Source organism: Hemitrygon akajei, chromosome 6 (assembly GCF_048418815.1).
Source record: "Hemitrygon akajei chromosome 6, sHemAka1.3, whole genome shotgun sequence".
Lineage (NCBI taxonomy): Eukaryota > Metazoa > Chordata > Chondrichthyes > Myliobatiformes > Dasyatidae > Hemitrygon > Hemitrygon akajei.
Genome location: NC_133129.1, coordinates 102,506,262 through 102,531,827, shown reverse-complemented (window position 1 = coordinate 102,531,827; position 25,566 = coordinate 102,506,262). Strand labels below are relative to the sequence as shown.

The following is a 25,566-nucleotide window of genomic DNA, read 5'->3' as shown; positions in this document are numbered from 1 at the left end:
TCCTTCTCCGCTCTTCTATTTCCCACACTGGTCTTTACCTCTTCTCACCTGCCTATCACTACCCCTGGGTCCTCTCCTCATTCCCTTTCTTGTACAGACCACTAACCTCTCCTATCAGATTCCTTCTTCTCTAGCCCCTTACCTTTCTCATCCTCCTGGCTTCACCCTATCACCTTCTCGATAGCCTCCTTCCCCTCCCCCACCTTTTTATTCTGGCATCTTCCCACTTCCTTCTCAGTCCTGAAGAAGGGTCTCGGCCTGAGCTGTTGACTGTTTATTCATTTCCATAAATGCTACTTGACCTGCTGAGTTCCTCCAGCATTTTGTGTGTGTATGTGTTGCTTAGGTCTCCCCTCAACTTCTGATGCCCCAGAATAAGCAAAGTTGTCCAGCTTCTCCTTATATCTAATACCCTCTAATCGAGACACATCCCACTGACTTTCTTGCACTTTTTCCAAAGACTCCACATCCTTCCTGTGTTGGGATGCTGAACTGCATAAAAAACTCTAAATATGACCTAACCAAAATGTTATACAGCTGCAACATGACTTCCTGACGCTTCTACTCAAAACCGCAACTGATGAAGGCAAGCATACCATATGCCTTTTTTACCACTTCATTTGCTTGACTTACACTCCCAGATCCCTCTCTACATCAGTGCTGTTTAGGGCCCTGTCATTAACTGAATACTTTCTCCTTACATTTGACCTCTCAAAGTACATAATTTCACACTTGTTTGGATTAAGTTCCATCTATTATTTCTCATCAATGTCTGTCTAATCTATACTCTGCCATAATCTTTGACAACCTTTTTCATTGTTTGCCATTTTTTTCCTGTAATCTGCAAATTTACTTACTAGAGCCCATTACCTTTACTGGGCCACTGCCAGCAGGTGTTCTTTGGCTGCCTTATCAGCCCTGTGGATTCTGCAAACTTGTAGCTTTTATTACCCTGGGAGAGCATTCTTGTGTTAATGAATAGTAGGGACCTTGGAAGTACTGAAGACAACAACAGCTGTCTGCATCCACTGAGCAATTCTGTTATACAAATCCAGTGGCCTTCTAACACAGATATAATCTTCCATTGTGTCTTCTAGGCAAAGATTCTTCTCTCCCGGGGTTGACATTCCTGTAGCTCTTTTTTTAAAGGGTGAGGTTGCTAGCCCCATGTTGAACCTTCTCCTATCACAGCCGGGCTTGCGACTGTCCAGGGAGGAGTTTACTAACCAACCCAACTTCATTTTCATCCAAGTCACTATTATATATCAACCGATGTCACAACACTGATCCTGTCGGGACATGACTGGTCACAGATATCCAGTCAGAATAACAGCCTTCTCTCCCAGGGTTACCATGTGGACCTTGTAAATAGACAGCATCTACTGCCCTACAACAATCACCTTTGACAATGTAGAGACAAGGGAGGTTCTGGGCTAGAGTTGGATGTCTTTGGCATAAATCTGAGACCTATGCTTTTCTGTGTGCATGTGCTATTACAGGTCAGGATCAGGTTTATTATCACTGACATGTGTTGTGAAATTTGATGTTTTGCAGCTTCATTACAGTGCAATACATAAAATTCCATATAACCATATAACAATCACAGCATGGAAACAGGCCATTCCGGCCCTCCTAGTCCGTGCCGAACTCTTAATCTCACCTAGTCCCACCTACCCGCACTCAGCCCCTAACCCTCCACTCCTCTCCTGTCCATATACCTATCCAATTTTACCTTAAATGACACAACTGAACTGGCCTCTACTACTTCTACAGGAAGCTCATTCCACACAGCTATCACTCTCTGAGTAAAGAAATACCCCCTGGTGTTTTCCTTAAACTTTTGCCCCCTAACTCTCAAATCATGTCCTCTCGTTTGAATCTCCCCTACTCTCAATGGAAACAGCCTATTCACGTCAACTCTATCTATCCCTCTCAACATTTTAAATACCTCGATCAAATCCCCCCTCAACCTTCTATGCTCCAATGAATAGAGACCTAACTTGTTCAACCTTTCTCTGTAACTTAAGTGCTGAAACCCAGGTAACATCCTAGTAAATCGTCTCTGCACTCTCTCTAATTTATTGATATCTTTCCTATAATTCGGTGACCAGAACTGTACACAATATTCCAAATTTGGCCTTACCAATGCCTTGTACAATTTTAACATTACATCCCAACTTCTGTACTCAATGCTCTGATTTATAAAGGCCAGCGTTCCAAAAGCCTTCTTCACCACCCTATCCACATGAGACTCCACCTTCAGGGAACTATGCACTGTTATTCCTAGATCTCTCTGTTCCACTGCATTCCTCAATGCCCTACCATTTACCCTGTATGTTCTATTTGGATTATTCCTGCCAAAATGTAGAACCTCACACTTCTCAGCATTAAACTCCATCTGCCAACGTTCAGCCCATTCTTCTAACCGGCATAAATCTCCCTGCAAGCTTTGAAAACCCACCTCATTATCCACACCACCTCCTACCTTAGTATCATCAGCATACTTACTAATCCAATTTACCACCCCATCATCCAGATCATTTATGTATATTACAAACAACATTGGGCCCAAAACAGATCCCTGAGGCACCCCGCTAGTCACCGGCCTCCATCCCGATAAACAATTATCCACCACTACTCTCTGGCATCTCCCATCTAGCTACTGTTGAATCCATTTTATTACTCCAGCATTAATACCTAACGACTGAACCTTCTTAACTAACCTTCCATGTGGAACTTTGTCAAAGGCCTTGCTGAAGTCCATATAGACTACATCCACTGCCTTACCCTCGTCAACATTCCTCGTAACTTCTTCAAAAAATTCAATAAGGTTTGTCAAATATGACCTTCCACGCACAAATCCATGCTGGCTACTCCTAATCAGACCCTGTCTATCCAGATAATTATAAATACTATCTCTAAGAATACTTTCCATTAATTTACCCACCACTGGTGTCAAACCGACAGGTCTATAATTGCCAGGCTTACTTCTAGAACCCTTTTTAAACAATGGAACCACATGAGCAATACGCCAATCCTCCGGCACAATCCCCGTTTCTAATGACATCTGAAAGATCTCCGTCAGAGCTCCTGCTATCTCTACACAAACTTCCCTCAAGGTCCTGGGGAATATCCTGTCAGGACTCGGAGATTTATCCACTTTTAAATTTCTTAAAAGCGCCAGTACTTCCACCTCTTTAATTGTCATAGGTTCCATAACTTCCTTACTTGTTTCCCACACCTTACACAATTCAATATCCTTCTCCTTAGTGAATACCAAAGAGAAGAAATCGTTCAAAATCTCTCCCATCTCCCTCGGCTCCACACATAGCTGACCACCCTGATTCTCTAAGGGACCAATTTTATCCCTCACTATCTTCTTGCTTTTAATATAACTGTAGAAACCTTTCGGATTTACTTCCACCTTATTTGCCAAACCAAACTCGTAACTTCTTTTAGCTTTTCTAATCTCTTTCTAAGATTCCTTTTACATTCTTTATATTCCTCGAGCAATTCCTTTACTCCATGCTGCCTATATCTATTGTAGACATCCCTCTTTTTCCGAACCAAGTTTCTAATATCCCTTGAAAACCATGGCGCTTTCAAACCTTTAACCTTTCCTTTCAACCTAACAGGAACATAAAGATTCTGTACCCTCATAATTTCACCCTTAAATGACCTCCATTTCCCTATTACATCCTTCCCATAAAACAACTTGACCCAATCCACTCTCTAAATCCCTGCGCATCTCCTCAAAGTTAGCCTTTCTCCAATCAAAAATCTCAACTCTAGGTCCAGTCCTGTCCTTCTCCATAATTATATTGAAGCTAATGCTATTGTGATCACTGGACCCGAAGTGCTCCCCAACACATACATCTGTCAGCTGACCTATCGCATTCCCTAACAGGAGATCCAACACTGCCCCATCTCTAGTCGGTACTTCTATGTATTGTTGCAAAAAACTATCCTGCACACATTTCACAAACTCTAAACCATCCAGCCCTTTTACAGAATGAGCTTCCCAATCTATGTGTGGAAAATTAAAATCTCCCACAATCACCACCTTGTGTTTGTAATTTGTAAATTCATTGTAGTTTGTAATAAGAATATATAAAAAATAACTATTGCCAAAAGAGAGATGGTGTTGATAGGTTCATGGACCTTTCAGAATCAGAATCATGGCATAGGTCATGAAATTTGTTAATTTTGTGGCAGCAGTACAATGCACTACATGAAAATATAGGAGAAAAAAAACTAAATTACAGTAACTATATATTAGATAATTATGTTAAGTAAGTAGTCCAAAATCAAATAAAATTGTAGCGGTAGAGATAGTATTCATGGGTTCAATGTCCATTTATAAATCAGATGGCAGAGGGGAAGAAGCTGTTCCTGAATCGTGTGTGTGTGTGTTTATATGTGTCTGTGTAGAAGCATCTCTCTCTCCCTCTCCCTCTCCCCCTCCCCCTCCCCCTCCCTCTCCCTCTCTCTTTTTCCTTCTTTCTCTTTTCAGGCTCCTGTACTCCTACCTGATGGTAACAATGAGAATAAGGCGTGTCCTGGCTGAAGAGCATCCTTAATAAAGGATGTCTTGGATACTATGGAGGCTAGTGCCTGTGATAGAACTGTCTTAAGTTTACAACTCTGCAGTTTACTTTAATACTGTGTAGTAGCCCCCTCCCCCCTCCCAGACAGTGATGAAGCCAGCCAGGATGCTCTCCACGATACATTTTAGAATTTTACATGTACAATTTTATGACTGTTCTGGATGACATAACAAATATCCTGAAACTCCCAATGAAATATATCCTCTGTCTTGCCTTCTTTATAGCTGCATCAATATGTTGGGACCAGGTTAGGTCCTCAGAGGTACTGACACCCAGGATTTTTCTGAAATCTGATTCACTGTAGTAGGGTTAGCATGTTACACTAAGGCAAGCCTTGCACTCTCTTACTCATTCCAGGATTATCAGGGATACTTGTTATTATCCGTGTTAGAAGGCCGCTGGATTTGTATAACAGAATTGCTCAGTGAATGCAGAGTGCTGTTGTCTTCTTCAGTACTTCCAAGGTCCCTACTATTAATTGGAGGCGGATACGATAGGGTCTTTTAAGAGACTCTTGGACAGGTACATGGAGCTTAGAAAAATAGAGGGCTATGGATAATCCTAGGTAATTTCTAAAGTAAGTACATGTTCGGCACAGCATTGTGGACCGAAGGACCTGTATTGTGCTATAGGTTTTCTATGTTTCCATTAACACAAGAGCTTCTGCAAATGGTGGAAATCCAGACTAACACACAAACTACTGAAGGTACTCAGCCGGTCAGGCAGCATCTATATGGAGCAGGGGTTCCCAACCTTTTTTATGACATGGATCCTTACCATTAACCGAGAGAGCTGTGAACCCCAGGTTGAAAACCCCTGATGGAGAGGAATTAAAAAGTCAATGTTTTGGGACGAGACCCTTCATCAGGTCCCTTCTATTCATCAGTGTCTTAACCTTATTAGTTCTCCCAAAACACTTTTTCTCATATTTTACAGGATGAATCCCATTTTGCTATTCCTTTGTCTGTCATATCAACTCATCAGTGTTTCCATCGCCAGAAGCTCAAGTTTAAGTTCAATTGTCATTCAACCATATGCATGTATACAGCTGAATGAAACAGCATTCCTCTGGGGCCAAGTGCAAAACAGTACCAATAGTCACACATAGCACATATAGTTACAATAGCAGAAAAATATACTGTCAGCCTGTCCTCTTTGGTCACGCCATTATAAATGTTACATTTATACAATACATTGCTGATACTATATTTGGAATATTGTGTTCAATTTTGGTTATCCTATTATAAGAAAGGTGCCAATAATCTGTATAAGGGTGCAAAAAAGATGCTGGGATTTGTGGGACTGGCTGTGGAAAGAGGCTGACCAAGAGACTATTCACTGTTGTGCAGGGTAATGAGGAGGAATTTATTACGGGTGTGTCAGAATCTGGTTTATTATCACCAGCATGTATCATGAAATTTGTTAACTTTGTGACAGCAGTACAATGAATATGTGGTAAATAAACAAAATAAACCTGAATTACAGTAAGTGATTATATATATATGTATATATATATATATATACATATATACATATATATATACATATATATATATATATACATATACATATATATATATATATATATATATAAATAAAATTGTTAAATTAAGGTAAGTAGTGCAAAAAACATAAATTTTTAAAGAATTAGTGAGGTAATATTCATGGGTTCAATGCCCATTCAGAAATCAGGTGGCAGAGGGGAAGAAGCTGTTTTTGGATCACTGAGTGTTTGCCTTCAGGATTCTATAACTCCTTCCTGATAGTAGCAATGAGAAAAGGGGCATATTCTGGGTGGTGGGAAGCCACTTTTCTGAGGCACCATTCCTTGGATACTATGGAGGTTAGTACTCGTGATGGAGTTGACTAATTTTAAAACTCTGCAGCTTGCGACAATCCTGTGGAGCAGCAACCCCTCCCTCCCCCATACTACACAGTATAGGATCACAAGGGGCATAGAGAGCATGAATGTATACAACACACACAAAGTGCTGGTGGGACACAGCAGGCCAGGCAGCATCTGTAAGGAGAAGCACTGTGGACGTTTTGGGCCGAGACCCTGAATCTATACAGTTGTTTTCTCGGAGATGGGGAAACGATTACTAGAGGGAACATGTTTCAGCTGAGAGGAGAAAGTTTTAATTGGTCATCCGGAGGGCAGACTTATATGGAACAATCTGCCAGAGGAAGTGGTTGAGGCAAGTACAATAACAATATTAGACACCAGTAAGGAAAGGTTTAGAAGGATATGAGTCAAAAATGGGCAAATAGGACTACCTTAAAAGGATATCTTGGCTGGCATGACCAATTGGGCTGAAGGGCTTGCTTGAGAAGAGAAGGGGTAAAGAGGGGAATTAGAATGGGAATAGAAAAAGTAAGAAAGGAAGGGAGGTAAAAATTACTGGGTTAGAGAAATCAATGTTTTAAGGGAACTTTGTTAGTGGATTTTCAGGGGAAGCATTTTGTTGAACAATGAGACTCTGTAGTATGAGATCTTCCTCTGTTCTTTGCATTGCAGATAGTGAGATGCGTACAGTATCAACGTAGGATCCGGAGGAACCGTCTCTCTAAGGACCAGCTCAGGAAGATTCCAGTCCATAAATTCAGCAAAGGTAGGGACACTGTCTGAAATGGCATTCCTCAGAATGGAGAAATACAATAGAGGAAACAGCTTAGTAACTGATCAGAGGAGAGGAACTTGTGCTTGTTTCATTTATGAATGAGGAAACACATCTTTATTAATCCCAGACATAATGACCATGACCTTTGTAAGGAAGGGCAAGACGACCTTGGAGCCAGAATGGTGGAGGGTGTGGCCGATTGATCTATGGCCCCTTTCCACCCTGAAGATTCCTTTTCTTTTTGCTCACTCTGGCTTTGGGCCTGTCTCCATGGAGCTGGTCAATTCGTACATTACAGTGCAAGAGTTGCGTATCCCAGCACAATTCTGTTAACGTCAGTACTGTGTGTACGTGTGTTAGATCATGGCTAGTTTGCTTAGTCGGTATCCAAGCCCGCATCATTTTCAGAGAAGAAAAATCTTAAAATGGATGAAAGTTGAAGGTCTTGTTTGTAAATCTGTTTGCTTGATTCCACTTGAGCACCTTCTTGTGATCGTCCAGTTAATCTTAATAAACCATACAGAATCAGTATAAGAATGGGCTACTCAGTTGTTCCCCAGACTTTGGTTTTAAATGCCACTGAACATTTAAAAGGCTGATCAAATCATTTTAAAGGTGTTGCATAAGACTGGGCAGTGTAAGCCTCCTGGAAGAGGTTACAGATTGTGTATACTACTCTCTAGCAGGTCCACTTGCAGTCCCCATGCCCTTGTGTTAGAATAAATGAGCTATGTGCCTCTATAATACTGTAACACTTCGACAACATTCTACCCACATCCAGCCACATCTATCTCCAGTGGGTCACCCACCTTTCTTGCAGGTGGGAAAGATTCCACTAATGACTAGCATCTCTTAAGTTCAAGGGGATATTTGGTGCCAGCCTCCCCAGAGCATGTTGAAGCTAAATCCGCTGGTACTTTAGAAGGCCATAATTAGACCAGGATAGATGTTCACTCCTAGGAGCTTGAAGCTCTCAAACCTCTCAACCTCAACAATGTTGATGTAGACAGGAGCGTGTCATCCCTATCCTCCCTGAAGTCAAAAGACCCAACTCCTTTGTTTGCTGACAGTAAGGGAAAGATTCAGAGGCAACTTGAGAAGGAATTGGGTGGCTGAATCCTGGAAGTGAGCGATGAAGGCAAAGGCTTTCACAACATTTAAATACTTGGGTAAAACATGAATTGCTGTGATATAGAAGGCAACAGGTCAAATGCTACAAAAAAAGATATACTTGATGGTCCACATGTACAGGCTGGGTTGTGAGCTGTGAGGCCAGTTCCTGCACTCAGTGTGGAATTTCTGCAGATAGACTGCAGGCTGGCGGCAGAACTAAGTCCTTGTCCTCTGATTCATTGTTTCTTCTCAAGCCTCGGCTTTGTGCTTTATGCCTTTCCAAAATCATGTCACCATTGACGAATATCGTGATACCATTTTGCAACTCAAGTTCAAGTTTGTTGTCAAGGGTACACATACCCAAGTCATAAATGGCGTGAAAAGTTAGAATTGGCTTATTACTGTCACATGTAGCAAGGTACAGTGAAAAGTTTGTCTTGTATACTTTAATACAGACATTTGAGATATTGCAAGGTAAAACGAAAACAGAATGCAGAACAAAGTGTAACAACTACAGAGAAAGCACACTGTGTGTGGACAATAAGGTGAAATATCATAAAGTAGATCGTGAGGCCAAGAATCCATCTTATTGTACTAGGGAACATTAAATATCAGTGGGCATTTAATGAAGCTAATCTCATGTGTATCTCAGAGACCTGGCTTGATGGTATGGCTGCGAACTCAGAACTTTTTCTGGATGGTTTTGGAGTACCACTTTGATTAGACTGTGATTATGACAAAAGCGGTAAAAATCACAGAGGTGGTTTATGTGTACATATAGAGGAAGCTTGGCGCAAAACTGTAAAAGTCAGAGAGACACACTGCTCACCAGATGTTGCACTGCTGGCCACTACTTTTAGACCAAGAATAGAGAATTTGGCCAGCTGAATTGTGTTATGGTTTATATTCCACCTTCCGCAAAACCGTTCGCGTGGCAGAGGAAGTTGCTACATGCATGCAATACATAGAGAATAATACTCCCTACCCCACCCCCCCGGCCTTAACTCTGGGAGATTTTAACAGCTGCTGAATTAAATAAAGTTCTGCCCACATATCAACAATATATATCATGTGCCACAAGAGGCGACAAGGCATGAATTTAAATAACAGTTATCTAGCATACAGTAAACCCCCACTAAGCACAGCTGACCACAACATCATTCATCCAGTGCCCGCCTACCGAACAGTACTTCAAAGGGAGGGCACGGCTACAAAACTATAGAATAAAGAATCTGTGGAAACCCTGCTGGACTGCTATCAATGCACTGAGCAGAAGCAGCCTAGAGGAGGCTACTGACATCGTCACTGACTATATACTTTTCTGTGAAGACATAATCATACCCAAAAAAACTGTCAAAGTATTTCTAATTAAAAAAAATCTTGAATGACAAAGAATCTGAAAAACACACTTAACCTGAAGAAAAGAGCCTTTACCTCTGGCAACAGGACTGAGGTTTAACTCATTCAGGTGAGGCTGTACAAAGAAAGGGTCTATAAAGAGAAAGTGGAAAAGCTTTTCCAAGAGGACAAAGCTAGAGATACCCAGATAGGTGTCAAAACAATGGCTGGTCTCTGGTAATCACTGGCCTCCATCCTACCTAAGTTGGGAGGAATATGTAGAGTTTGCAGAGAGACTGAACAGACTTTACTGCAGGTTTGATCAGTACAGCTTCACACTGGAGATGGAAGAGTGCTCCATTCTTCTATCATAAGCAGCACCGATTTAGAGTTTCATCCGAGAGAGGTGGAGAGGGTACTCAGCAGAACAAACCCCAGTAAAGCGCCAGGTCCAGACAACATCAGTGGATGGCTACTGAAACTCTGCTGTAGACAACTGTCAGAGGTTTTCTGTCGACTCTTCAACCGCTCTATCTGAACATTCCATACCAACCATTTGGAAAACGACCAATTCCGAAGAAAACCAATCCCACCTGCAATTGTGCCTACCGTCCTGTAGCTCTAACATCGCTGGTAATAAGTCCTCCTACCACAGCTACAGGTGATGGTAAGTGTGCTCACTGACCCACTCCAGTTTGCTTATAGGTTGAAAAGAAATGTGGATGATGCAGTACTAACATTACTACAGCATACCTGTGCACACCAGGAGAGGCCCAGATCATTTGTTAGGATGTTTTTTGTGGACTTCTCCAGTACATTTAACACCATGCAACCCCATCTCATGGGCTACAAGCTCCAGCAAATGAATGTAAATCCTTACCTCATAGACAGACATCAAAAGGTGAGATATAGTGGTTATATGAGCACCAACAGGCAAATATCAACTTGAGTACTAAAGGGCTCAGTGATCTCACCGGTCTTCTTCACATTGTGCACAGACAGCTGCAGAAGCTCACACTCAGGCATGCAGTACATCAAGTACTCAGATGACGCACACATCATTGACACTACCAACTCAGATGACAGCTTCAATGAGGAAATCAATACATTTGCTGAATGGTGCACAAACAACTATCTGGACTTGAACCCCATTAAAACTAAAGAAATAGTAGTGGACTTTAGAAAACAACAGCACACTATCCCAACCCTGGATAGAGCGTGTTGGAGGATACAAGTACCTCAGCACAACTGTAGATAATAAAATTACCTTTAAGACCAATGAAGAATAAGTAGTGAAATCATTGGCCAGGAGCAAGAATCACTCAGCAGCATCCATAAGAGACGGACAATAAAGAAGGCTCAACAAATAGTAGAGGACATTACACATACACTTCACACACACTACACTTTCATGCCATCTGGACACCGCTACAGGCCCCTATCCATCAGCACCAGGAGAGCCTTATCCAGTTTAGTGCCTTTCTCCATTCACCTCCTCAATACCCAACTTTGAATATATAGTATGCATAGCACATTTGACAGTAAAAACAGTCAGTTCTATTATGTGTATTTGTAGTTTAAATTACATGCATTAAGTCTTAGTATTTATTATCTATTGTGAGTATCTAGTATTGTGTTTAACTACGTATATGTAGTGTGGTGTTGTGTATCTTAAGCTCTGTGATGTTGCCCTTACTGCTGCACAAAGTGAATTGAACCGAATAAAGAACCATTAAATAGTCTTATAATAGCAGGATAGCAGCTGTCCTTCAACCTGGAGGTACATACTCCACCCCCATCTTGTGGTGGGGGTGGAAGAGAGAAGGTTGGCATTGGAAGGGTCTTTAATTGTACTGATTCCATTTTGGAAGTAGTGAGAAGTGTAGACAGAGTCTATAGAGGGGAGGTTGGTTTCTGTGATACACTGAGCTGACCCCTTAACTCTCTTCAGTTTCTTGTCACAGGCTGAGCAGTCGTCATACCAAACCGGGATGCATCCAGGATGCTTTCTGTGGTGCATCGATAAAAATTGGTAACGCCCCACCCACTCATGCTCAATGGCTCAGAGACATTATGTCCTGTTTAGACCTTGAAAAGATTCATTATTCACTTCTTAATTCGGACATAAAGTTCCAAAAGGTGTGGGGAACGTTTCTTAAATATTTTCTTAATTCCTGTTTAGATTAAGGGTGCATACCTCCCTTTTTTCTTTTGCATTTAAATCCCTTACTTCCAGCTTCTTACGGTTCAGATTTTTTTTTATGTGTAAGCATATTATATTCTAGGTAGTAGGCAATATACCTTCCTTTTATAAATATAGCTCTGTGGTGATAAAAGTTCTGATTAACTTTTTTATATACCGTAAGGTTGGCTTGGAGTTGGGTAGTGGGAGGGTGGGGTGGTAACTAACTTTATGCGATTCTACTATGGGTGCTTTTTCTTGATTGTTATGAACTGTACATTTGATATGTTTGTTTTACACTGTATAAAGTTCTTTTTTGGCCTTTTTTTGTTTTGTTGCATTGTAGAAACTCATTAAAAATTAATTAAGAAAAATTGGTAAGAGTTGATGGGGACGTACCTAATTTCTTTAGCCTCCCGAGGAAGTAGAGGCGTTGGTGAGCTTTTTTGGCCATGGCATCAATATGATTGGACCAGGACATACTGTTGGAGATAGCCACTCTGAGGAACTTGATGCCCTCAACTTCAGTACCATTGATGTAATCAGCAGTATGTGCATCACCCCCTTCTTGAAGTCAGTGTCCAGCCATTCTTTGGTGACATTGAAGGAAAGGTTGTTGTCATAACACTATTTCACTATCGCCTTTCTGTACTCTGACTTATTATTTGAGATGGCCCGTTGCAGTGGTATCATCTGCAAACTTGTAGATGGAATTACAGAAGAGTCTGGCCACAAATTCACGGGTGTACAGGGAGTAGAGTAGGGGGCTGAGGACAAAGCCTTGTGCAGCACTAGTGTTGAGAATAATTGTGTGAAGTTGCCGCTGCCTGTCTTTACTGTTTGAAGTTGGTAGGCCAGAAAGTCAAGAATCCAGTTGCAAAGGGAAATGTTAACTCCCAGCTCCTAGTGTTTGGAGATGAGTTTGCTTGGAATTATTGTATTAAAGGCAGACCTGGAGTCAATTAAAAACTAGCCTGATTATAGGTGCCTTTACTATCCAGATCTTCCAGAGAGGAATATAGGGCCATGGAAATGGTGTCTGCTGTAGAGGTGGGTGAATTGCAGTGAGTTGAGGTTGTCTGGAAAGCTGGAGATGATGCATGCCATGAGGCACTCCGTGATGGTGGATGTCAGAACCATTGGGCAGTAGTTATTAAGGCATATTACTTGTTTTTCTTGGGTACTGGCATGATAGCGGTCTTCTTAATGCAGGTGGGAACCTCAGATTGTTCTTTGCAGCATAATGTATTATGGGGCACCATGGTAACGTAGTGTTAGAGCTGTGCTATTACAACTCAGGGCCAGCCTTCTGTAAGGAGTTTGTGCATTCTCCCTATTCAGAGTAAGTTTATTTATATCACTCACGGTACATATATGTCGCCACGTACAGCTCTGAGATCTGTTTACTGAGATACAGCGCAGAACAGGCCCTTCCAGCTCTTCGAACCATGTTGACTAGCAGTCCTTCTATTTAATAGCCTAATCACGGGACAATCTACAGTGACCAATTAACCTACCAACAGGTATGTCTTTGGACTGTGGGAGGAAACTGGAGCACCCTGAGGAAACCCACATGGTTACAGGAGAATGTGCAAACTCCTTACAGGCAGAGGCAGGAATTAAATGTGGATTGCTAGTACTGCAAAGCGTTGTGCAAACCATTTAGCTACTGTGCCGCCACAAGATTCATCTTCTTTGGGCATTCACAGTGCAGACAAGAAACACAATAGGATCAACGAAAGACCACACCCAACAGGATGGACAGATAACCAGTGTGCAAAAGACAATAAACTGAAAATACAAGAAGAAATAATAATAAATAAGCAATAGATATTGGGAACATGAGATGAAGAGTCCTGGAAAGTAAATCCATAGATTGTGGGAACAGTTATTAATGGGATGAGTGAACTTGAGTGGAGTTATCCCCTCTAGTTCAAAAGCCTGGTGGTGTGAGTCCTGAGGCTCCTGTACCTTCTTCCTGATGGTGGCAGCGAGAAGAGAGTGTTGCCTGGATGGTGGGGGGGAGGGGTGTGCTTGATGATAGATCTTTCCTGTGACAGCACTGCTTGTAGATGTGCAGAGCCTTTATCTGTGATGGACTGGGCTGTATCTACTACTTTTTGTAGGTTTTTCCATTCAAAAGCATTGTTGTTTCCATACTTGGCCATGATGCAACTGGTCAATATATTCTGCATCACACAACTATAGATATTTGTCAAAGTTCTAAGTGACATGCCGAATCTTCACAAACTTCAAAGTAGAGACACTACCATGCTTAATAATGGCTGGATCCAGGATAAATAATCTGAAATAATAACACTAAGGAATTTAAAGTTGCTGACTCTCTCCACCTCTCATCTCATGAAGAGGACTGGCTGATGGACCTCTGGTTTCCTCCTCCTGAAGTTAATAATCAGCTCTTTGGTCTTGCTGACATTCAGTGAGAGAATGTTATTGTGGCACCATTCAGCCAGATTTTCAGTCTCCTTTCTCAATGCTGATCGGTCACAACCTTTGATTCAGCCAATGACACTGGTGTCATCAGCAAACTTAAATAAGGCTTTGGAGCCACAGTTGTCATCACAGTTATAACTATAAAGCAGTTAGGTCAGGGGCCGAGGCACACAGCCTTTTGAGTGCATGGATTTCCTTCCACAGTCCAAAGATGTACTGGTTAGGTTAACTGGTCATTGTAAATTGTCCTGTGGTTAGGGTAGGGTTAAACAGTAGGTTGCAAGATGACACAGCTCGTTGGGGTGGAGGGGTCTGTTCTGTGCTGTATTTCTAAATATGTAAGTAAAGAAAATAAATTACAAGTATGGCAAACATAAGTTAGCAAACTTAAATGAATATAAATTATGCAACTTACAGGAGAAAATAAACATTGCAGTTTTAATTTAAATACAAAGAACTGAGGTCCTAGGTTGAATTAGGATTTTTTTGGGTTAGTTCAAGACTTGCTGGCAGTGTGGAAGAAGATGTTGTTGAACCTTGAGGTTGGATCTTCAGTTTCCTATACCTCCTGCCTGATGGCAGCAGCGAGAAGAGGGCACAGCCCGGATGATAAGAGGGTTGGGTCCTTGTTGATGGATGTCCCTTTCCTGAGACATCACATCTTGTGCACATTCTTGCTGGGTGGGGAGAGCTGTACCCATGGTGGAACTGGCTGGGTCCACCACTCTGTCAGCTGCTGCTTCCTGCACTTTGGATTTTCCATACCAACTGTGATGGAACCAGTCAGAATGTTTTCCACCTGGGGTGGCAGAGTTGAATACTTAGTCTGCACTGGGTATTTCAGTTTGACTTTTCTCCTGTACAGAGTGAAATTTAGAAAATAAATTCATCTGTCTGACTTCTGGTTGTAGGTCATAACCAGAAACTTTGACTGTCCTTTTCCCTCCATAGATGCTGCCTGAGCTGCTGGTCTCCTCCAGCATTTTGTGTATAAGGGTTTAAATTTACCCACTGTCGTGAGAGAATGCTATTAGAGCTGTCAGTAGGTGGAGCTCCCATCCTGAGTAAGGCAACCCAATCAGCCATGTTAGAACTTCTTGTAGTCCACAGCTTTACTTTACCATACGGTAAATATTCCTCATCATCGTCGTTGTCATGGCTATCCCTCGAGGTCGAGGATGATGGTCTTCGTTCCGTTTCCACAGAGTGAAGACACCTGTGCGTGTATTTGTTTAACATGTACTTGATGTTGCACTCCAAGAAGCACACGATACTTCACAAATCAACCAAATGATTCCAAAGGCATGGAAACCACGATTATTGGAGCTGATGGATTTCTTGCAGCCTTCATCCACCTTCACACCCGCTGAGTTTGAAGTAACTTTGTCCGCTGAGTTTGAAGTAACTTTGTCCTCCTCATAGACCTGTAGAGAAAACACTGGCATGTTTTTCTTGATGTCCTTTTTTCTAGTCATCCTGAACATGCTAGTTTTGGTATCTAAGCCCAGTGGAAATTTGTGTATGAAACTCACGAGATGAATGTCAGCATGTTGTTCAGCAATGGGAAAATTGTAGCTGAGCCTGTTTTCACCCAGGGCTCTTCCAAGCCTGTCCCCACACATAGCACTTCTGTTACCCACTGATTAACATCTTGTGGCAAAGGACTGAATATGGAATAAACATTTAGGTTATTAATCATATCTTCATTTAAAGCATCCTACGGAATGTGATATTGTTTATTATTTTAAAATTATTATTGATTTACCAAAAAGCATTAGTTTTCTCTTTGCCGGTGTGCTGAACATTATAAGTCTAGTTCCAGCTACATGGCCAGAGTCCAAAACCTAATCTCATGCAGTAATTGCACTGGTTCTAATTTAAACAAGTGAGGGAAACTAATGCATGTACAAATTAAGTCCCAGTTCTTGGGTAAAGTATTTGCCTGTCCATTTGCCCATTACTGAAGCAGAAAAAATCAACAACATCTCTGGGGAAACCACCACTCTCTGTGTACAAAAACTTGTCTCTCACATCTCCTTTGAAATTACGCCCTCTTATCTTCAATGGATGCCCTCTGGTATGACATTTCAACCCTGGGAGAAAGATGCTGCCTGCTCTATCTGTGCCTCTCATAATCCTATAAACCTCTATCAGATCTCCCCTCATCTCCGCTGCTCTAGAGAAAACTTTGTCTAATCTTGTCAAACCTTTTGTTATAGCACATGCCCTCCAATCCAGGCAGCATCCTGGTAAACCTGTTCAGCACCCTCTCCAAAGCCTTGACATCCTTCCTATACAGGGCAACCAGAACTGTATGCAGTACTCCAGAAGCAGCCTAACCAGAGTTTTATAAAGCAGCAACATAACTTCCTGAATTTTGAACTCAGTGACTTGCCTAATAAGGGCAAGCATGCTGTGTGTCTTCTTTATCAAACTGTGTAACCACTTTCAGTGAGCTATGAGCTTGGACCCAAAGATCCCTCTGCTCTTCAGCACTGAGTGCTGAACATCTAAAGAGACGAGTACAAGAGCGTAGTTCCTTGAAAGTGACAGCATGAATAGACAGGGTGATGAAGAAGGCAAATACCATGCTTGCCTTCGTCTGCTTAGCATTGGTTAGAACATTTGGGGTACCGTGTAACAGTTGTACTAAATGTTAGCGAGACAGTGCTTGGAATATCGTGTGTTGTACAGCTAGCTCAGTAATTTAGAACGGGCGCAGAAAAGACTTGCAAGTAACTCTAAAGTGATCTGAAGAGTTATAAGAAGGGACTGGATAAACTGGGACATTTTCCCCTGGAATGAAGGAGGCTGCGCGTGGCCTTAAAGAGGTTTCTAAACTCATGAAGGGGCAGAGATAGGATAGATAACCAGTCTAATCCTCAGGATAGGAAAATCTAAAACTAGAGGGTATAGATTTCAGGTGAGAGGGGAAAGGTTTAAAGGGGATTTGAGGAAGAGGATGGTGGGTATGTGGAACGAGCTGCTAGAGGAAGCAGTAGAGGTGGGTACAGTTACAATGTATAAATGACATTTGGACAGGCACATGCATGGAAAAGGTTTAGAGCAGAATTTCCCAACCTTTTTTTATACCATGCATCCCTACCATCCCTATTTGCTGCTCTGTGATGTTTGCTACGCTCTTTGCTACACTAAGGCTGAAGCTGTGGCCCCGCACTGGGCTTCGTGTCTGAGGGCTCCGTGATGTTTTACTCTGCTGTGTGATGAACTGAGACTGTGGGCCTGCTCCGGCTGCTCTGGGCTTTGTGTCTGAAGGCTCCGTGATGTTTTACTCTGCTGTGTGATGAACTGAGACTGTGGGCCTGCTCCATCTGCACTGGGCTTTGTGTCTGAAGGCTCCGTGATGTTTTACTCTGCTGTGTGATGAACTGAGACTGTGGGCCTGCTCCATCTGCTCTGGGCTTCGTGTCTCTGGACTCACTTCATTCTGATTGTGCTGTTACTTGCTTTTATTGTTTGCGTGATTTGTATTTTTTTCTCTCTGCACATGGGATGTTTGTTGGTTTTAAAAAATTTTTTTTTCAGGTTTCTTGTTTTATGACTAAGGAGACAAACCTCAAGGTTATATAATTGATGCATACTTTGACAATAAGTGTACTTTGAACTTTGAACATCACTGAGGAGTCCATGGACCCCAGGTTGGGAACCCCTGGTTTAGAAGGATATGGGCCAAACACAGAGAAATAGGATTAACTTAGATAGGTATCTTGATTGAGATGGATGAATTAGGCTGAAGGGACTGTTCCCATGCTGTATAACTATGAATCCAATTAACAGCCTGAAACATTAACTATTTATTCCCCTCTAACGATGCTGTCTGAGCTGCTGAGTTCCTCCAGTCTTTGTGTGTTTTACTCTGGATCTCCAGCATCTGCAGAATCTCTTGTGTTTATTAGTTGTTTTATCAGGCTTTTCAATGTTTGTAATTGAATATACATTTGAGATACATATTTTGCAGGCATTTAAGTAAAATGTTTTAAAAATCCAATAGAATTTATGAAAACTACGATGCTGAGATGCATCCTAGGATGCACTGGGACACATCATCAGTGACGTAAACCGGGGTCATTGAGTGTTTTGAGCCTTTCAACATCAGACACTCTAACCCAGATGACCCAGCCAGGTTTGATCTCCTTACTTGATCACTTTATCTCCTTACTTGCCCATCATCTCCCTCTGGTGCTCCTCCTGCTTCTCTTCCTTCCGTGGTCTTCTATCCTGTCGTATCAGATTTCCCCTCCTCAAGCCCTGTATCTCTTTCACCAATCAACTTCTCAGCTCCTAATTTCACCCCTCCCCTCTCTGTGTCTCATCTTCCTCTCCTCCCCCCCCCCCCCCCCACCCCACCTTCTTACCTGACTTCTCTTTCTTTCCAGCCCTGGCGTGGGGTCTCCGCATGAAACGTCGACTGTTTACTCTTCTGCATAGATGCTGTCCGGCCAGCTGAGTTCCTCCAGCATTTTGTGTGTATTGTTTTGAGTTGGTTCTCTCTTTTTCTGGGTTTTCCCACAAATATTTCTATTCATTGAGTTATTTTTAGCATTAAAACAATATTGATAGAAGCACTTCCACAACAGTAAATGCAAACACAATAGAGTACAACCATTCTTCACAGATTATCCCTTTTAACTCCACTTTGATTGTGATGAATCCACATTACATCATTGATACACCACTTCCCTCAACTCTATTCAGGGCCCCAAACAGTCCTTCCAGGTGAGGCCATGGAGTCGGGTTAGGTGGAGTGGAGAAGAGGTAGATTTGGAGCTTATTCACCGAAACTGAAGGCGAGGTTTGATTGATCTAAGCATCAAGCCGATTTGGAAAGGTTGGGAATAGGCCAAAGTGTGGCGACAGAGTCCAGGCCCAGAACATATTGATGCAACAGGGCTCAGGTCCTAGTGTGAGGAACGATCTGACGTTTGGACGATTTAAACGTCAGGCCAGATGGATTGAAAAGTTGAAAATTGGTCTGGTTCTGCTCGCAGCTCCGCAACATTTATTCTGCTCTATGCTACACTGTGGCTAAAGCTGTGGGCCTGCTCTGGGCTTTATGTCTGAGGGCTCCGCAATGTGATGAACTGAGACTTGAGATTGTGGGCCTGCTCCATCTGCTCTCGGCTTTGTGTCTGAAGGCTCCGAGATGTTTTACCTCGCTGTGTGATAAACTGAGGCTGTGGGCCTGCTCCATCTGCTCTGGGCTTTATGTCTGAGGGCTCCGCAATGTGATGAACTGAGACTTGAGACTGTGGGCCTGCTCCATCTGCTCTCGGCTTTGTGTCTGAAGGCTCCGTGATGTTTTACTCTGCTGTGTGATGAACTGAGACTGTGGGCCTGCTCCATCTGCTCTGGGCTTTGTGTCTGAAGGCTCAGTGATGTTTTACTCTGCTGTGTGATGAACTGAGACTGTGGGCCTGCTCCATCTGCTCTGGGCTTCGTGTCTGAGGGCTCCGTGATGTTTTACTCTGCTGTGTGATGAACTGAGGCTGTGGGCCTGCTCCATCTGCTCTGGGCTTTGTGTCTGAAGGCTCCGTGATGTTTTACTCTGCTGTGTGATGAACTGAGGCTGTGGGCCTGCTCCATCTGCTCTGGGCTTCGTGTCTGAGGGCTCCGTGATGTTTTACTCTGCTGTGTGATGAACTGAGACTGTGGGCCTGCTCCATCTGCTCTGGGCTTCGTGTCTGAAGGCTCCGTGATGTTTTACTCTGCTGTGTGATGAACTGAGACTGTGGGCCTGCTCCATCTGCCCCGGGCTTCGTGTCTGAAGGCTCAGTGATGTTTTACTCTGCTGTGTGATGAACAGAGACTGTGGGCCTGCTCCATCTGCTCTGGGCTTCGTGTCTGAGGGCTCCGTGATGTTTTACTCTGCTGTGTGATGAACTGAGACTGTGGGCCTGCTCCGGCTGCTCTGGGCTTCGTGTCTGAGGGCTCCGTGATGTTTTACTCTGCTGTGTGATGAACTGAGACTGTGGGCCTGCTCCATCTGCCCTGGGCTTCGTGTCTCTGGACTCACTTCATTCTGATTGTGCTGTTACTTGCTTTTATTGTTTGCGTGATTTGTATTTTTTTCTCTCTGCGCATGGGATGTTTGTTGGTTTTTAAAAAAATTTTTTTTTCAGGTTTCTTGTTTTATGACTAAGGAGACAAACCTCAAGGTTATATAATTGATGCATACTTTGACAATAAGTGTACTTTGAACTTTGAACATCACTGAGGAGTCCATGGACCCCAGGTTGGGAACCCCTGGTTTAGAAGGATATGGGCCAAACACAGAGAAATAGGATTAACTTAGATAGGTATCTTGATTGAGATGGATGAATTAGGCTGAAGGGACTGTTCCCATGCTGTATAACTATGAATCCAATTAACAGCCTGAAACATTAACTATTTATTCCCCTCTAACGATGCTGTCTGAGCCGCTGAGTTCCTCCAGTCTTTGTGTGTTTTACTCTGGATCTCCAGCATCTGCAGAATCTCTTGTGTTTATTAGTTGTTTTATCAGGCTTTTCAATGTTTGTAATTGAATATACACATGAGATACATATTTTGCAGGCATTTAAGTAAAATGTTTTAAAAATCCAATAGAATTTATGAAAACTACGATGCTGAGATGCATCCTAGGATGCACTGGGACACATCATCAGTGACGTAAACCGGGGTCATTGAGTGTTTTGAGCCTTTCAACATCAGACACTCTAACCCAGATGACCCAGCCAGGTTTGATCTCCTTACTTGATCACTTTATCTCCTTACTTGCCCATCATCTCCCTCTGGTGCTCCTCCTGCTTCTCTTCCTTCCGTGGTCTTCTATCCTGTCGTATCAGATTTCCCCTCCTCAAGCCCTGTATCTCTTTCACCAATCAACTTCTCAGCTCCTAATTTCACCCCTCCCCTCTCTGTGTCTCATCTTCCTCTCCTCCCCCCCCCCCCCCCCCCCACCCCACCTTCTTACCTGACTTCTCTTTCTTTCCAGCCCTGGCGTGGGGTCTCCGCATGAAACGTCGACTGTTTACTCTTCTGCATAGATGCTGTCCGGCCAGCTGAGTTCCTCCAGCATTTTGTGTGTATTGTTTTGAGTTGGTTCTCTCTTTTTCTGGGTTTTCCCACAAATATTTCTATTCATTGAGTTATTTTTAGCATTAAAACAATATTGATAGAAGCACTTCCACAACAGTAAATGCAAACACAATAGAGTACAACCATTCTTCACAGATTATCCCTTTTAACTCCACTTTGATTGTGATGAATCCACATTACATCATTGATACACCACTTCCCTCAACTCTATTCAGGGCCCCAAACAGTCCTTCCAGGTGAGGCCATGGAGTCGGGTTAGGTAGAGTGGAGAAGAGGTAGATTTGGAGCTTATTCACCGAAACTGAAGGCGAGGTTTGATTGATCTAAGCACCAAGCCGATTTGGAAAGGTTGGGAATAGGCCAAAGTGTGGCGACAGAGTCCAGGCCCAGAACATATTGATGCAACAGGGCTCAGGTCCTAGTGTGAGGAACGATCTGATGTTTGGACGATTTAAATGTCAGGCCAGATGGATTGAAAAGTTGAAAATTGGTCTGGTTCTGCTCGCAGCTCCGCAACATTTATTCTGCTCTATGCTACACTGTGGCTAAAGCTGTGGGCCTGCTCTGGGCTTTATGTCTGAGGGCTCCGCAGTGTGATGAACTGAGACTTGAGACTGTGGGCCTGCTCCATCTGCTCTCGGCTTTGTGTCTGAAGGCTCCGAGATGTTTTACCTCGCTGTGTGATGAACTGAGGCTGTGGGCCTGCTCCATCTGCTCTGGGCTTTGTGTCTGAAGGCTCCGTGATGTTTTACTCTGCTGTGTGATGAACTGAGACTGTGGGCCTGCTCCATCTGCTCTGGGCTTTGTGTCTGAAGGCTCCGTGATGTTTTACTCTGCTGTGTGATGAACTGAGACTGTGGGCCTGCTCCATCTGCTCTGGGCTTTGTGTCTGAAGGCTCCGTGATGTTTTACCTCGCTGTGTGATGAACTGAGGCTGTGGGCCTGCTCCATCTGCTCTGGGCTTTGTGTCTGAAGGCTCCGTGATGTTTTACTCTGCTGTGTGATGAACTGAGACTGTGGGCCTGCTCCATCTGCTCTGGGCTTTGTGTCTGAGGGCTCCGTGATGTTTTACTCTGCTGTGTGATGAACTGAGACTGTGGGCCTGCTCCATCTGCTCTGGGCTTCGTGTCTGAGGACTCGCTTCGTTCTAAATGCTATTTTCTTGCTTTAATTGTTTGCTTGATTTGTTTCTTTTTCACTCTACACATTGGGTATTTATCTTTTCTTAAAAAATGGGTTTCTTCACAAACGAGAAAATCTGCAGATGCTAGAAATCCAAGGAACACACATCCTGCCGAAGGATTCGGGCTGGAATGTCAACTGAACTTTTTTCCATAGATGCTGCCTGGCCTGCTGGGCTCCCAGTGTGGCCTCCTGTGCATTGGTGAGACCCGACATAGATTGGGAGACCACTTCGCCCAGCATCTTCGCTCCGTCCGCCAGAACAAGCGGAATCTCCCAGTGGCCACTCATTTTTATTCCACTTCACATTCCCATTCCAATATGTCCATCCATGGCTTCCTGCACTGTCATGATGAGGCCACACTTAGGTTGGAGGAATAACACCTTGTATTCCGTCTGGGTAGACTCCAAACTGATGACATGAACATCGATTTCTTAAACTTCTGGTAATTTGCCCTGAACCCACCCCCTCCCCATTTCCCTTCACCTTTTCCTCTCTCACCTTATCTCCTTGCCCACCCATTGCCTCCCTCTCCCCACTTTTCTTTCTTCCATGGCCTTCTCTTTCACCAATTTACTTCCCAGTTCTTTACTTTATCCCTCCCCCTCCAGGTTTCATCCATCACCTGTGTTACCTCTCTCCTCCCCCTGCCCCCCATCTTTTAAATCTACTCCTCAGCATTTTTTCCTCCGGTCCTGCTGAAGGATCTCGGCCCAAAATGTTGACTGTACTTTTTTCCCATAGATGCTGCCTGGCCTGCTGAGTTCCTCCAACATTTTGTGTGTGTCGCTCTTTTGGGTTTCTTGTTTTGTTGTTGCCTGTAAGGAGTTGAGTCTCAAGATTGTATAATGTATGCATACTTTGAAATAACTACTTTGAACTTCGAACCTGGACCCATTGATTTGGGTTATCATGTTCAAGGAAATATGGACTTGGACCCTGATGGGTCTCTGTTCAGCAGTATTACTGGTGCCCTCCTGTTTATGGCACAGAGCCTGACCCTCCAAAATGAATCAGTTTACATTTGACAGGAATAAATTTCATCTGCTGATGCTCCGCCCTACTTTTCACCTGATCTATATCGTATTGTAGCCTTGGACAACCTCCCTCCCTGTTTGCAACCTCTGCCATTTTTCTGCACTAACATTAGAAACATAGAAAATAGGTCCAGGAGTAGGCCATTCGGCCCTTCGAGCCTGCACCGCCATTCAGTGTGATCATGGTACCTCCTTTCTCTCCATACCCCCTGATCCCTTTAGCCACAAGGGCCATATCTAACTTCCTCTTAAATATAGCTAATGAACCGGTCTCAACTGTTTCCTGTGGCAGAGAATTCCACAGATTCACCACTCTCTGTGTGAAGAAGTTTTTCCTCATCTCGGTCCTAAAAGGCTTCCCCTTTATCCTTAAACTGTGACCCCTCGTTCTGGACTTCCCCCAACATCGGAAACAATCTTCCTGCATCTAGCCTGTCTAATCCCTTTAGAATTTTATACGTTTCAATAAGATCCCCCCTCAATCTTCTAAATTCCAGTGAGTATAAGCCTAGTCGATCCAGTCTTTCTTCATATGAAAGTCCTGCCATCCCAGGAATCAATCTGGTGAACCTTCTCTGTACTCTCTCTATGGCAAGAATGTCTTTCCTCAGATTAGGGGACCAAAACTGCACACAATATTCTAGATGCGGTCTCACCAAGGCCTTGTACAACTGCAGTAGAACCTCCCTGCTCCTGTACTCAAATCCTTTTGCTATGAATGCCAACATGCCATTTGCCTTTTTCACCGCCTGCTGTACCTGCATGCCCACCTTCAATGACTGGTGTACAATGACACCCAGGTCTTGTTGCATCTCCCCTTTTCCTAATCGGCCACCGTTCAGATAATAATCTGTTTCCCTGTTCTTGCAACCAAAGTGGATAACCTTACATTTATCCACATTAAATTGCATCTGCCATGAATTTGCCCACTCACCTAACCTATCCAAGTCATCCTACATCCTCTTAGCATCCTCCTCACAGCTAACACCGCCGCCCAGCTTCGTGTCATCTGCAAACTTGGAGATGCTGCATTTAATTCTCTCGTCTAAATCATTAATATATATTGTAAACAACTGGAGTCCCAGCACTGAGCCTTGCGGTACCCCACTAGTCACTGCCTGCCATTCTGAAAAGGTCCCATTTACTCCCACTCTTTGCTTCCTGTCTGCCAACCAATTCTCTATCCACATCAATACCATACCCCCAATACCGTGTGCTTTAAGTTTGCACACTAATCTCCTGTGTGGGACCTTGTCAAAAGCCTTTTGAAAAATCTAAATATACCACATCCACTGGCTCTCCCCTATCCACTCTACTAGTTACGTCTTCAAAAAATTCTATAAGATTCGTCAGACATGATTTTCCTTTCACAAATCCATGCTGACTTTGTCCGATGATTTCACCTCTTTCCAAATGTGCTGTTATCACATCTTTGATAACCGACTCTAGCATTTTCCCCACCACCGATGTCAGACTAACTGGTCTATAATTCCCCGGTTTCTCTCTCCCTCCTTTTTTAAAAAGTGGGGTTACATTAGCCACCTTCCAATCCTCAGGAACTAATCCAGAATCTAAGGAGTTTTGAAAAATTATCACTAGTGCATCCACTATTTCTTGGGCTACTTCCTTAAGCACTCTGGGATGCAGACCATCTGGCCCCGGGGATTTATCTGCCTTTAATCCCTTCAATTTACCTAACACCACTTCCCTACTAACATGTATTTCCCTCGGTTCCTCCATCTCACTAGACCCTCGGTCCCTTACTATTTCCGGAAGATTATTTATGTCCTCCTTAGTGAAGACAGAACCAAAGTAGTTATTCAATTAGTCTGCCGTGTCTTTGTTCCCTATGATCAATTCACCTGTTTCTGACTGTAAAGGACCTACATTTGTCTTGACCAATTTTTTTCTTTTCACGTATCTATAAAAGCTT

General features: G+C 43.1%; 1 protein-coding gene across 3 annotated transcripts in view; it reads left to right on the top strand.

The window, feature by feature from the left end:
• LOC140729367 (E3 ubiquitin-protein ligase RNF167-like) overlaps positions 1-25,566 on the top strand; it is a 203,392-nt gene that overhangs the window by 108,251 nt on the left and 69,575 nt on the right. For all 3 annotated transcript variants that reach the window (XM_073049026.1, XM_073049027.1, XM_073049028.1), the window contains one exon: positions 7,126-7,219. In XM_073049026.1, coding sequence (XP_072905127.1) covers positions 7,126-7,219 — 94 coding nt within the window. The remainder of the gene's footprint in view (positions 1-7,125; positions 7,220-25,566) is intronic.